This window comes from Neospora caninum, chromosome XI (genome assembly GCF_000208865.1).
Source record: "Neospora caninum Liverpool complete genome, chromosome XI".
NCBI classification, from domain to species: Eukaryota; Apicomplexa; class Conoidasida; order Eucoccidiorida; family Sarcocystidae; genus Neospora; species Neospora caninum.
This window is the reverse complement of record NC_018397.1, coordinates 1,590,693-1,602,948: the sequence shown is the minus strand read 5'-3', so window position 1 is coordinate 1,602,948 and position 12,256 is coordinate 1,590,693. Positions and strand designations below refer to the sequence as shown.

The following is a 12,256-nucleotide window of genomic DNA, read 5'->3' as shown; positions in this document are numbered from 1 at the left end:
TTTCCTCCTGCCTACCACAGTCGTGTTTCTCTCCTTTAGAGATCTAGAGAATCGGAATCCAAAAGAGAGTTTAACGAATCCCTGCCTGTCTTTTCTTCTTTGCCATACCTCAGTGACTCTTGGGGCTGCCTTTTTTCCACGTGCCGTCCCTCCGAAGGCCTTCTCGCCTCCCTCCACTTCCGATTCCTTTTCCTCACTTTTCTTGTCTCTACGTTCTCTCAGAAAGAAAGGGAGAAAGAAAAAAAGGGAGAAAGCAGGAGAGAGAGAGAAAGAGAGAGCGAGAGAAGGAAGGCGAGAGAGAAAGAAAGAGAGAGAGAGAGAAAGAGAGAGAGAGAGAAAGAGAGAGAGAAAGAGAGAGCGAGAGAGAAGGAGAGCGATAAAGAAAAAGAGGAGGGAGCGGAAAAGAAAGGCAGACACATAGCGAGCGATACGAGACAGAAAGAGTGACAAGGCGCAGCGATGGCGGAAAGCAATGCGATGTCCTCGGCGCTTTCGCGTCTTCGGATCGCATCCGACGAAGATCCAGAAAGCCGAGGACGAAGTGACAGCAGTGAGAGCAGCGACGGCTGGGCGGAGGAGCGGCGGCGGCGCGCGATCTGGGAGAGCCTGCGCATGCCTGACGTCGACGAAGAAGGATTCGTGGACCTCACAGCTCTCCTGCATCGCTCGCTTCCCAGACGTAAGCTTTGGGTGCCGAGCCTCTTCTTCGCCCCCCGGAGACCCTCTTCGACGGGCGTCCTCTCCACTTTGATCGCACTTCTGAGCCTGCGTCGCCTGCTTCGCAGTGCTTGTAAACCTTTTTTGCCACTTTGTTCACACATTTCTCAGCCGGTCTCACGTGCTTTATACTTCCTCTAAACCTTTTCCCTTCCACACTTTTTGTGTCGATTCTGCCTGTGTGTTTGTTCAGATGCGCCGCCGGGGTGGGCGGTTCACGGCGAAGGCTTTCACGCCGAAGTCGCGATGCAGGTGAGTCTTCCTTTTCTCCCCACTGGTCCTTTTCTCTTTTCAGGCGAAAAACCTGGCTACTGAGCTGCGCCACGCGTGCTGGCGCATGCAGGTTCGCATTCCCCCGTCCTCGTGCGCCTTCCTCTGTCCTCTCTTCCCTCTTTCTCTTCTGTGCACTGTACACACTGCGTGTGCCGCCGAGACGACAACGAGAAGAAATGCGCGAGCAGCCAAAACCCCCGCGAGGGGAGCGCGAGACGAAGAGACATCTCGGGAGACTTACTAAACTTAATTTCGGGGTTTGAGGCCAGCCGATTTACCACTCTGAGGGAGTCGCCCTCGAAGTTCCGTTCTCAAAGAGAGAAGTAGATGAGGTTTTAGACAACATGTGAAGCAGAGACTTATTTTCCCCGAAGGCGCACCACTTTCGTGACTCTGTCGCCCAGCCGCCACACAGAGACGGTCGTAACTCGTTCTTAAACGCGGAAAGAAAGAAAAGGAGAGTATGTTCACCTTCGCTTCGTTGGCCGCCCAAAAACGGGGAAAAAAGCGATGCAGCGGGTTGTGTAACGCAGGGAGCACAACAGACTGACGCCGGGGTCGGCGCAATTCTGTTGTCGCCCGGGGGTTCTTTTTTCGGTGAATGAAATTCCGTCGAAGTCGACGCTCCCGCGTCTCTTCTTTCCTGTGAAAAGAAGGGGAACAGTCGAGACACGGCAACTGGTGGAGAGAAGACCGAGCAAAGAGGAGGGCGGGGCGGGAAGGGAGAGGTTCTGTGTATTCGTGGAGAGGAAACGCGAGAAACACGCAAAGGCGGAAGAGGGCGAGAGAGGTTTTCTGGAAAGGAGCTTCAGGCTGTTAATGTGTGCATGCAAGTTATCCCGCGAGGGCGCGTTTGGTCGCGAGACAAAAAAACGAGAAATGCAAAGGTGCACAACGTATGCAGTGATCTTGTGCTAGTTCCACTTTGTTTGCCTCGCTCAGGCTGTCGAAGTCGGAGAGCCCCCCATGGACGTTGGGTACAACCTCGGCGCCTTCGCTCTAGCACAACACAACCCCGGTAACGCGCCTCCATCCTCTTCCTCTTCTCCATCTTCGTCTTCTTCTCCATCTTCGTCTTCTTCCTCTTCTTCCTCTTCTTCCTCTTCTTCCTCGTCTTCCTCTTCTTCTCCATTTTTGTCTTCTTCCTCTGTGGCATCACGGCCTGGCATGCGAGAGAGACTGGAATTTCAGTCGCGACTCGTGGCGGGGAACGTTCCCGATGAGGAACTCGCCTGCGTGATGAATCGTCTCCTGCGCCTGCTTCTTCCGACTGTGACGGAAGGGAGACACTTTGCGCAAACTGTTCTGCAGTGTGTGTGCTTCCACACGCCGCTTCAGAGCGTGGTGCGCCGCACGCGAGAGACGCGGGGAAAACAGAGAGAGGAAAGTGTGAAGAGAAGCGACGAAGACCTCGATCGAGACGACAGACGAGGCGAGAGCCAAGACTCCCGCCTCCTTCTTCTGCAAAGGCTCCCGCTCCTCCAAGCCTTCTGTCGTTGTCTACTGCACGCCTGTGTCGCGCTGGACGAAATCCTTCAAGGCGCCCGGATGGATCGGCTTATATTCGAGGAAGACCACCGCGTCTTCTGGCCAGGCCGCCGCCTGCAGCAGCTCGCAGACCGTCGCGAGTTCCACCTCTTGTCCTGGGCCCCTGCGTCACACAGCGAAGAGGAAAAGGAAGCGGACCACGCGGAAGCTGCCGCTGACGGCGTTTACCGGGACCCGGACGAGCCGAGAGACACAGGGAGCCGAACAGGCGAAGGCAAGGGGCGAGAGTGCAGGATCGAGTGTCCAGATGAAACGCGAAGGAGCGCACGGGAAGGCACCTGTCGAGCGCGCAAAGAGATTTCCTGGTTCGAAGATTCTCTCGCCGTGACTTGGCAGGTCTGTGGAGTCAACATCGACAGCCTCCTTGCCCTCGAGGATACCCAGCCTCGATCAGCCATTCACACGCTCAAAAAGGAACTTCGTGACTTTCTCTATTCTCGAACGAACCAAAGAAATATGCGCGAGTCGCCACCCAATGCTGCCAACCTCGGCCCGAAACAAAACCACGTCGAAGGTAAACTCACAGATGCGCCCGTGCCATCGGCGCATGCACGTGCATCTGGATAAACACAAATCTCCATAGTCATCACCAGGCTCTCTCTCAGGGAGACACTGCCCCCGTACGCGTGCAGTTGTCTCCACAGATGCATGCATTTAGGTTCAAATATGTATATATTTATGTTTATATATGTGCATCTTCAAGAATTGGTATCTAGGTATACTTCTGTACATGTATTTTATCTGTATATGTATGAGCATATCCTTATATGGGATTGTGTCCCGTATTTCATTATGTACGGCTACCGACGTCGCGGAAGAGCAACAAAGTGAATCGTTTTTCATTTCTAGGCGTCTTTGTCGATGTGCACTCTCACGCATTGGCATCCTCTGCGTGTCTCCGCCGCCTCTCTGGGGCTCTGTTTGTTTTCGCGGCTCCTCGCCACGTGTCTGTCTCTCGCGCGGCTTCGCACCAGGTCTGTTGCGTGTGCAGATTCTGTTTGTTCGCCTCGTTTTGTCAGGCATCGCGTTTGCATGTCGCTTCGTCCTCCGGTTTCTCCTTCTCCTCCGCGGCATGCAACGCGTCGACGCCGGGCTGGTTCCCGCCATCCGCGGCTTTCTCGCTCAAACCCCACACGCGCGGCGCCTCTTGCCAGCGGCGGGGCGAAGCGACTCGGCTACGTGTCCTCTGACAAAGCAAAAGGAAAGAGACACGGCGCATCGAGACCAGAGCCCTGGAGAGGAGAAGAGGAGAGAACAGCGGGGAGAAAGGGAGGAAGCGAGAGAGGACGAAGACCGGGAGGAAGAAGGGCATGGTGTCGTTGCCACATTAGTTCGCAGTTTTGCCCGGACCAAGCGACAGATCGACTTCCTCAACGCGCTGCTGGAAAGGGAAGAGCACCGACAAAAGAGGAACGACGGGGTTGGCGAACCAGAAGGCGGGAGCGACCTGCGAGACGAAGACGAGACAATCCGAGAAGAAGGGACTGCCCCGCTTTGGTTTGATTCGCTGTTCGTCCAGCAGTGCGGCGTGCTGCCTCTGCAGCCTGTACAGGTGAGTTGCAGTCGAGTTCACAGGCAGCTTGAGAGACAGAAGCGTTTTTTAGCGTCAGGCATGCCTGGACACTGCTTACCGTGAGAACGAGAACAGTGCCGTTCTGGTGATTCCTCTGTCCACGCCTCCGCGTGCTCGATGGGGAACGACCTACCTCCAGGTGGTTTTTCTTAACCGGGCTCAGGGTTCGCGACTCTGTGTGACTGGCGAAAAAGCGCGGTCGTCAGAGCCCCTTGGCCGGCGAAAAAGGCCTTGTCGCCACAATCGGCGAATCTTTGTCGTTTTTCGTTCTGGCGAAGTTGCGAAGCCACGCCCTGTCTCTAGGTTTGTCAACCTCAACGCGCGTTTTTCCGACCTCTCAACGCCGTCGCAGAGAGAGGCCGCATCTGTGAACCTGTCGAGGGAACGCCGCGGAGAGCAGGGGAAGAGAGAGATCGGCGAGTTTGTTTCGCCTGTGCCGGGAAAGCGGGAGATAGAGCAAAAACTGTCTGCCGAGGTGTTCACAGATTTTCGCCGGCGAAAGCCTTCCGCATGCGCAGCTTTATCACGTCAGCTTCGCGACAGCATATCCTTAGAAGGGATCTCTGTAGGGGCCGACGGACCCGCATTCGTATCTCATCCTCTGTGACTCCCCGGGTTTTTTCCCGCTCTCGTTCTCTTTCTGTCGCCTCTTTCTCTCCTGTGGTGTTCCTTACTCCTCTCTCTAAGTATTTGGGTTTGCCATTGCGACTCTGTCTTTGGTTGTTGTCCAGAGTGCTTCCCTTTTTTGCGTTGCGACTGTGCTGTGTTGCAGCCTCCGTCTCGCCGTGTCTTCTTCACCACCACGCGGGCTCTTCTGCACCGTTTGTCGTCTCTGCTGAGCGTCTCCATATCTTCTCTGTCTCTGTGCGTCCGCGACGGCTCTCGCCCTCCTTCGTCTTGGGGTTCTCTCGAGCCTCTCGAGCCTCTCGAGTTCTCGTCTGTCTCTTCTTCGGAAGCCTCCTGCCTTTTCCCTCCGTGCCTCCTTCAACATCTGAACGCTCTCCGGCCGTGGCCCCAGTCCCTGTCTGCTTCGTTGCCAGCCGCGGGCCTATCTCCCAATCTTCGACAGCCTTCGCTCCATCCTTCTGCCATCGCATGCGTTAGCCGAGCGGCAGACACTCTTAGGTTCGCTCCTTTTTCTTCTCCGGTTTCCTCTTCTTCCTCCGCTTCCGCTTCTTCCTCTTCTTTCGCTTCTTCCTCTTCTTTCGCTTCTTCCTCTCCTTCCGCTTCTTTCTCTTCTTTCTCTTCATCTGCGCTTCTCTCTCCGTCGCCACTCCCCGGATTGGCTGAGGACGTGGCCTTGCTTCGCGTCTTCGCCTTGCGTCTTCTGCAGACGGTGATGGCAGCGACGGAAGACTCTGAGAAGTGTCGCGGCGACGCGCGCCGTTTCCAGGAAAGCCTCGTCGCCACTATTTCTGGAGAAGGCGAAAGAGGAAAACCAGTCAAACGTAAATTTGCACCCGAGGAAAGAAACGAACTGGAAGACGCCTGGTTCTTCTCCGTCCCGCGCTCGTGGCGGCGACAAGCGGAGGTTCTCCTCTCTCACGCGACGGCAGCGCCTTGGCAACAGCCTCGCTCTCGACTCTCTTGCGCTCCTGTTCCCCCTGGCGGCTCGCCTCGTCTGTCTTCGCTGCATGCATGCATGCATGCGCCGGGTTCTTCACTCCCCTCCGTCGCGGTCTCTCCCTGTGCCGGTGAGAAGGCGCGTGAAGACAGGCAACCAACCAGCCAGACCCAGGAAGCGACGGAAACGGAGAGAAACCGAAACGAGGCGCGAGTGCAAAGAGCTGCCTCGGAGGCCCTCACGGCCTTCGCCGACGCCCTCGCAGAGGCTCTCGAAGCCAACGCGACTGTAAGTGAAGCTGTAAAGAACCAGAAAACAGACACGAGGAAAACACATCCAAACAGGAACTAAAAGCACAGCTTCAATAAGGTAACCTTCTCTACATTGACATGTATATACATTCGTGTAGATGTGCATTGATGTACACGTACATACCTAATTCGTAGCACGGATGTATATACATATATAATTTGTATATATCTATATATATAGCTTATGTGTGTGTACACTTGTTTATGGCATGTTTGCATGCGTGTCGACTTTCTTGTTCGGGTTTCGTCCTCCAGTGTTTCCCGGTCGTTTTGTCTTCGGTGTCTCGTGTCCCCAGGACAGCGTCGCCCAGCTGTGCGTGCGTCGGAGGCACTCCTCGGCTGCAGCGGTCGTGTGCTTGTGAGTGATTCTGGTTTTTCTCGCGTTTTCGGTTCCTACAGAGCTGCCACTTGAGTCTCGCGCGGCATCACCGCGACCTGAAACGGCGCATGCGACAAGTCGGGGATGTTCTCAAGAGCGCGCTTGCGGCCCAGGCTCTCGCCGCCGTTCGTCTGGAACTGGAAACGAAGAACGGGGCGTCCCCAACAGGAGAGTCTCAGACGACAAGGCCCTTCTCTCCACACCTCTCCGGCCCCCTGTCTCCTTCTCTTTCTTCCTCTTCGCCCTCTTCTTCCTTTTCTCCCTCTTATTCCTCGTCTCCGTCTCTTTGGAAACTCGCGGCAGCTCCAGTCGTTGTGGCGCTTCGCCTGCTGCTGTGGCAGCACCGGCAGCGGCTGCTCGTTTCGGCTTCACTGGATCTGTTGCGCCCGCAAGAGACGTGTCTCCTCTTCTGGCACCTTTGTCTCCTGGACCTAACTGACAACCAAGTAAGGCCGCCTGCCGAGGTTCGGCGGCTACGCAGGCTGCTGAGCCTCGCAGGCAGCGCCTCAGCGAAATCAGGTTCGCCTCTCTGCGTCAGGGGGCGTGCGGGAGCGAGGCGGGCGTCGTGGCAAAATCAGAACGCTTCAATGCCTTTGCCCTTTTCCTTTTCGCTCCTCTTGCGCGTGGAGCTTCGCGCATGGCCCGTTGCTAGATGTGCCTGTCGAGAGAAGCGGGAAAAAAGTCGGAAGAATCCACAATTCGATGACGGCAAACACAGACAACCACGGCATTCTCTGTACATGCACACGAACGATACAAAGCCCCACCTTTTCACGCGTACATATATATATATATATATATATATATATGTTGATCAATATGAACGCGTTCTTCTCTGTATTTCTATTGAGGATGTCTCAGCGATCACTTGTAACAATGGATGTTTGCAGTTCCAAGTTGAGGTTTGTTTCTGGGAAGGCGAAGAGGCGGATCTCGAGAATGGGCGTGCCTTTGCGTATGGTTTCGCCTCGTTCTGTCTGCGCCTTCAGGTGACCTGTTCTGACCCGCGTCTGTTTGCGGCATTCTTCTCGTCTCTCCTCTCGCCTGCATTTGCCTCGTTGCTGCCGCAGTGGACGAATCAGTTGAAAACGAACGAGGCAAAGCAGCGAGACGAACGCGGATCCGCGACCTCGCACGCTTCCGGTGGTGTGGCGAGCAGGGCGCGAGGCGCCGCGACCACACCCGCGAGAAGCGAAGACTTGGACAACGGCAACTTTTCAGACTGGCCGCTTCCTCCCGGGTTTATCTTCTTCTGTCTCTTCGTGTAAGCCGAGAAACAGCCTCCGGCGGCCGGAGGTGGAAAGGTTCAGAGTCCAAATCGGATTTTGTGAGCAATGCGCGGATGAAACGTGGACCCCTTGAATCTGAGAAGGTGTTTTGTGATGCTCCTCCGCTTGTAAGCAGACTCCTTCAACCAGCTGTGATAGACACCTAGCGTCTTCGGCAAACTGCCACGTGCCAGGCAAAGGACAAAGCGCGTTGCTGAAACACGAGCGAAAGATGTGTGTGCCGACGTTTCTTCAGATTCTCCAGTGTCGCGACAGTGAAGTGGGGTCGGGAAATCGCCACCCTCTCTCACGGTCTTCTCGTCTTCCTCTCGCAATCCTACACGGCCAGGTTCGTCTTTTCTCTCTGTTGTGTTTCTCCTCTTTTCTCGGGACGTTCCTGCCGATCCAGCGCTCTCCCTCTCTCCTCGATCGGTGTCGTCCCCCGTCGCTGTCTCGAACCTGTTCTCCCCCTCTCTCATAATTCAGCCCCTTTTCTTTCTGTCTACCTTGGCGCCGTCCTTGTCTTTGGCCATCGTTTTCTTTCTCATCTTTTTCTCAAACTTCTCCTGTGCTGTCCTCTCTGCAGAATCGAGCCTCTCGTCGTTCTTCTTCGAGACCTATCTCTTCTCGCCTCCTCTTCGCCTCGGCTTGTCCATGCCTTCCCTCTGTCTCTCCCGCCTCTTCTGATGCCCCGTTCCGTTTTCTCTTCCTCTTCCTCTTCTTTTTCTTCTTCCTCTTCATTGGGTGCCTCCTCCTCTTCATTTCCATCTTCTCTGAGTCGAGCAGCCGAAGGAGATGTGTCTTCCCAGTCTACGATGCACAACAGAGACGCTCGAAAGGCTGAATTAGACTCTCCGTTCCGGCGTGCACATGGCGGTACGAAACGTGGTTCGTGTGCGCCTCTTTGACTTCCTCTCTGCACTTTTCGCTTTCCGCGTTCCTCTACCGATCGTTTTTCGATTGACGCTTCACAAAAGGCTCCTATCGGCGTCTCGCGGGAAGACGCAAAACTCCACAGGAAGCGACACAGTGCGCTCTGTTCGTCAACAGATACTCAAGCTCCTGGTCACAAAACTCGTCTCGCTGTCCTATAAATATATATTTATATTTATGCGCATAGGCATATCGCCATATAAAGATATGCACAAGTGTACGTATATCTAAGTATATGTACAGACATGCATATGTTTTAACATACACTTTCATGTGTGCCTTATACATACAGTCATTGCACACATGTATATAGGCGTATATATAAGTATATATGTGTAAATGTGTACACGTACGTGCAGGATAGACGCTCGTAGTTTCCGCAGCACATCCAGAAAAGGTAGAAATGGCCGTAGGTCGAGGATAACTTTACGGTGTCGTGTTTAAGGTTTTTCTAGTGTATGTCTAAAAAGACAATCGACTGCAGAAGACAAAAAGAGCGAGACCCGTCCCACAAGGGTGTGGCTTATTCCTTTCAACTCCCAGAGGCGCGTTCTGGCGTGTTTTCGCGGTGTCTCTGCATGCGCGTTTCCCCCTCCACGGTGTCTGTTTCGGCTCTTCAGAGAACAACAAATCGGGTTCCTGCTCTCCCACGGCGCGGCAAAGAGAACAGACAAAAAACGAGGCAACAAAAGAGACACAAGAAGAGACAGAGAAAAGGAGAGAAGACGCAGGTGGAGATGGAGATGACAAGCGTAGAGGAGCAGCGGCACGGAGAAACAGAACGGACGAGGGACACAATGCTGGGAATGTCGAGGCATGGGCTCTGTGGCGGCGCTTCACGTTTGATGTCTTCGTCGCGGCAGTTGAACATATCATGCAGGTCGACAGACACTTGTGCCTGTTCCTCGCTACTTCCTGTATCACCTCTTCCTCGATTTCCCTCTCTTCGCTCTCTTTGTTGCTGCCTTCTGTTTTCCCGAATGTGATGCATGTCTTCCCTCGCGGCGTCTTCTCTTTGGCCGTGTTCTCGCCCTTCGACTGTCTCTTCTCTCTTCTTCCTCACGGTTCTTCCCTTTGCATATCGTGCTGCTATTCTGTTCTCCATTTCCCTTTTCTCTTGGGCCATTCTCAGCCTTCCACTTCTCGACTTGTAGCGCTGAAAGCCCTATATATATATATATATATAGAGAGAGAGAGAGAGAGAGCGAGAAAGAGAAGACAGACGGACAGACAGAATTACTTTGATATCTGTTTAATTATATGCATATGTACACATGGTTCGTATGTATACATATATGTATATATATGCCGATGTGGAAGTGCATGCTTATTTATGCATATTTCCGTTTTTTCTCCTTCTCCGTTTCTGTTTTTGTTTCTTCCAACGTTTCTTCGCGTGATTCGCAGCATGGGTGTGTCGCTGGACGACGGCTCGGCGACTGGGCAGTGAATTGTGTTTGTCTTCATTTTCACCAAGCATCTTTCTTCGTTTTAAGCGACTGCAAAGTGCCGCGTTTCTTGGCCTCTTCCAGGATCCTCGTCGATCTGTCTCTGCGTGTCTGGAGTTGCTCTCTCGCTTCGCCACCCCTCCCTGCGAAGCCGCGCAAAGAGAGACCTCGGATAAGAAAGAGGCCGAGGGCAGTGACGCAGATGAGGGCGAAGCCTCGCACCGTGGCAGAAGCTGTAGTCGAGCGAAAGAAGCAATGCAAGCAAGGGTCGTTCAGGACGCGCTGCAAGTCACCATGGCAATGGGACAGTAAGGCACACTGGAAACGGATCCCAGACAAACGTGCTTTGGGGTGCAAGTTTTGGTGTACTCTCTGCAGCCATGGGTAAAAAGAGTGGCTCGCGCCCAATGTACATACACCCCAAACGGGTCAGAGGGGATGCCTAGTGCAGAGGAAACGGACACCAGCTTGTTCGTGAATTTTAACTGAAGTGTGTCGCACACGCGTGTATACTTAACTACAAAGATATAAATATAAATATGTATATATTCGTATCCATACGCATATATGTGTGTATATATTTTTTATATGTGTGAATAATTATCAACATGGAGCAAGGTGCGTGTTTTCGTTGTGTGTGCAGGGCTGTTCGTGTGGCTTTAAATGAAGAAGGCACTGCGCACGCCAAAGCGAAAGTGGCTTTCGTCCTGGAGTGTCTGAGGGCTTGACAAGCATGCTGTTGAAAAAGCCGAGGAAAGTCTGTTGGCCGCTGCCTCGTGGTTGGGGGCATGAAGTGTACAGACAGCAGGCAGCGCGGGACGTTTAATCGCAGACGACAGAACTCAACGCAGCACCTCAGTGATGCCAAGCAGGGTGACACGCGCAGATTCAGGTGGCGAGAACAAATTCCAATCGTCGCATGCTTGGAGAAAACCGTCACTGCTCTGCGTGCCTCCTGGCGCTGTTTCCCGCATCGCGACGCGGCACACCTCATGCATCTGGAAAGGCAGAGACACGGGGTGTACATACAGTCGAGAAACGTGTCCGAGAGATGCGAAAGTACGTTTCTTCTCGGGGTGAGGAGGGTCTCGTGCAACGGCTGTGGGGGTGGATCCAAACCGGCTCACACTGCGGCGGTGGATTCCTTGGCCTGTTCGTGTGCGTCTTCTCGGCCCGTTCGTCTGAGGAAATATTATGACCGCCGGCCGAGCTGCTTACCTAGATTACTAGTAAAGAAAATAGGCGGATTTGAAAAACCCGGATCTAGAAAATCCGTGTGACAACGAACAGAGTCCTCGTTTTTCCGTGGTCGGAATGTCATCCAGTCAGGCGAAGCAGGCGAATCCAACGAACGCTGGTCCGAAACGCGCCTCACCTAAGCGTCTTCTTGAACTTAGTCGTCTCCACTTTTTTTCCACATAGACGCGCATCATTCCAGCCCACCTCCCCTATCTCATTTCCTCTCCCCCAAAACACTATTCCTGCACTCCTATCCAATATATATGTATATGTATATATGCATCTAGAAGACTAGGATAATGGGTATGAAACTCTCCCTCTGCTTTTCTCTCTTCTCCAATGTTTCTCGTCTTTCCCCCTCTACACTCTCTGCCTACTGAGCCTCGCTTTCTCGTTTCGGGGTGGCTTCTCGCATTTCTGGCAGCTGGGAAAACCGAACGCCGTCCGTCGCCCGTGTGCGACTTGTGCAACGCGGGTGGCTTCTGCTCCGAGGCGGCTGGTGGGTGTTTTTGCCAAACAGCGAGTGACTCGGCAGCACAACGCTCGTCTTGAGAGTGCGAAAAAAACAGCCCACGCGAACGACTAAAACCTGCACAAACACGGGGCGTCCTTCTCTCTCAGCCACACACAGGATCCAGACGTACACATGCATGCAAGTGTGTACATGTCGCTCTCCATCTCCCAACGCCTCTCTGCATGCGTAGAACTGTGAAAGTGCATGCGTGCTTATCGGATCGCGTTTGGTCCACGCCCTCTGCTCCCGTTAGGCGTGTGAGAAAGCGAGTGGAGTCGACCAGAGAAGCGCCGCAGAGTCAGAGAGAGGCGAGAAAGCACGAAACAACGGAAAGAGACAAAAACCAGAGGTGATCCAGTCGCTGCAAAGAGAGGGAAGCCAAGGCAGCGTTGCATGCGAGAGTAGCGATACACACCTCCGGGGGGTGAGAGGAGACGAGGGAACACAGCGGCGGGTGTTTCCCTAGTTGTGTCGGAGAGACGCAGGGTT

The 12,256-nt window shown here is 53.9% G+C and overlaps 1 protein-coding gene across 1 annotated transcript; it reads left to right on the top strand.

Moving 5' to 3' along the window:
- Window positions 1–459: 459 nt before the first annotated feature.
- Window positions 460–7,633, top strand: NCLIV_055100 (conserved hypothetical protein; the record flags this gene model as incomplete). The annotated part of the gene is made up of 7 exons (XM_003885064.1): window positions 460–679; window positions 911–969; window positions 1,933–3,052; window positions 3,558–4,090; window positions 4,884–5,963; window positions 6,386–6,811; window positions 7,256–7,633. 7 exons carry the CDS (start codon window positions 460–462, stop codon window positions 7,631–7,633), a joined length of 3,816 nt encoding a protein of 1,271 aa, XP_003885113.1.
- Between the last annotated feature and the right edge of the window lie 4,623 nt (window positions 7,634–12,256).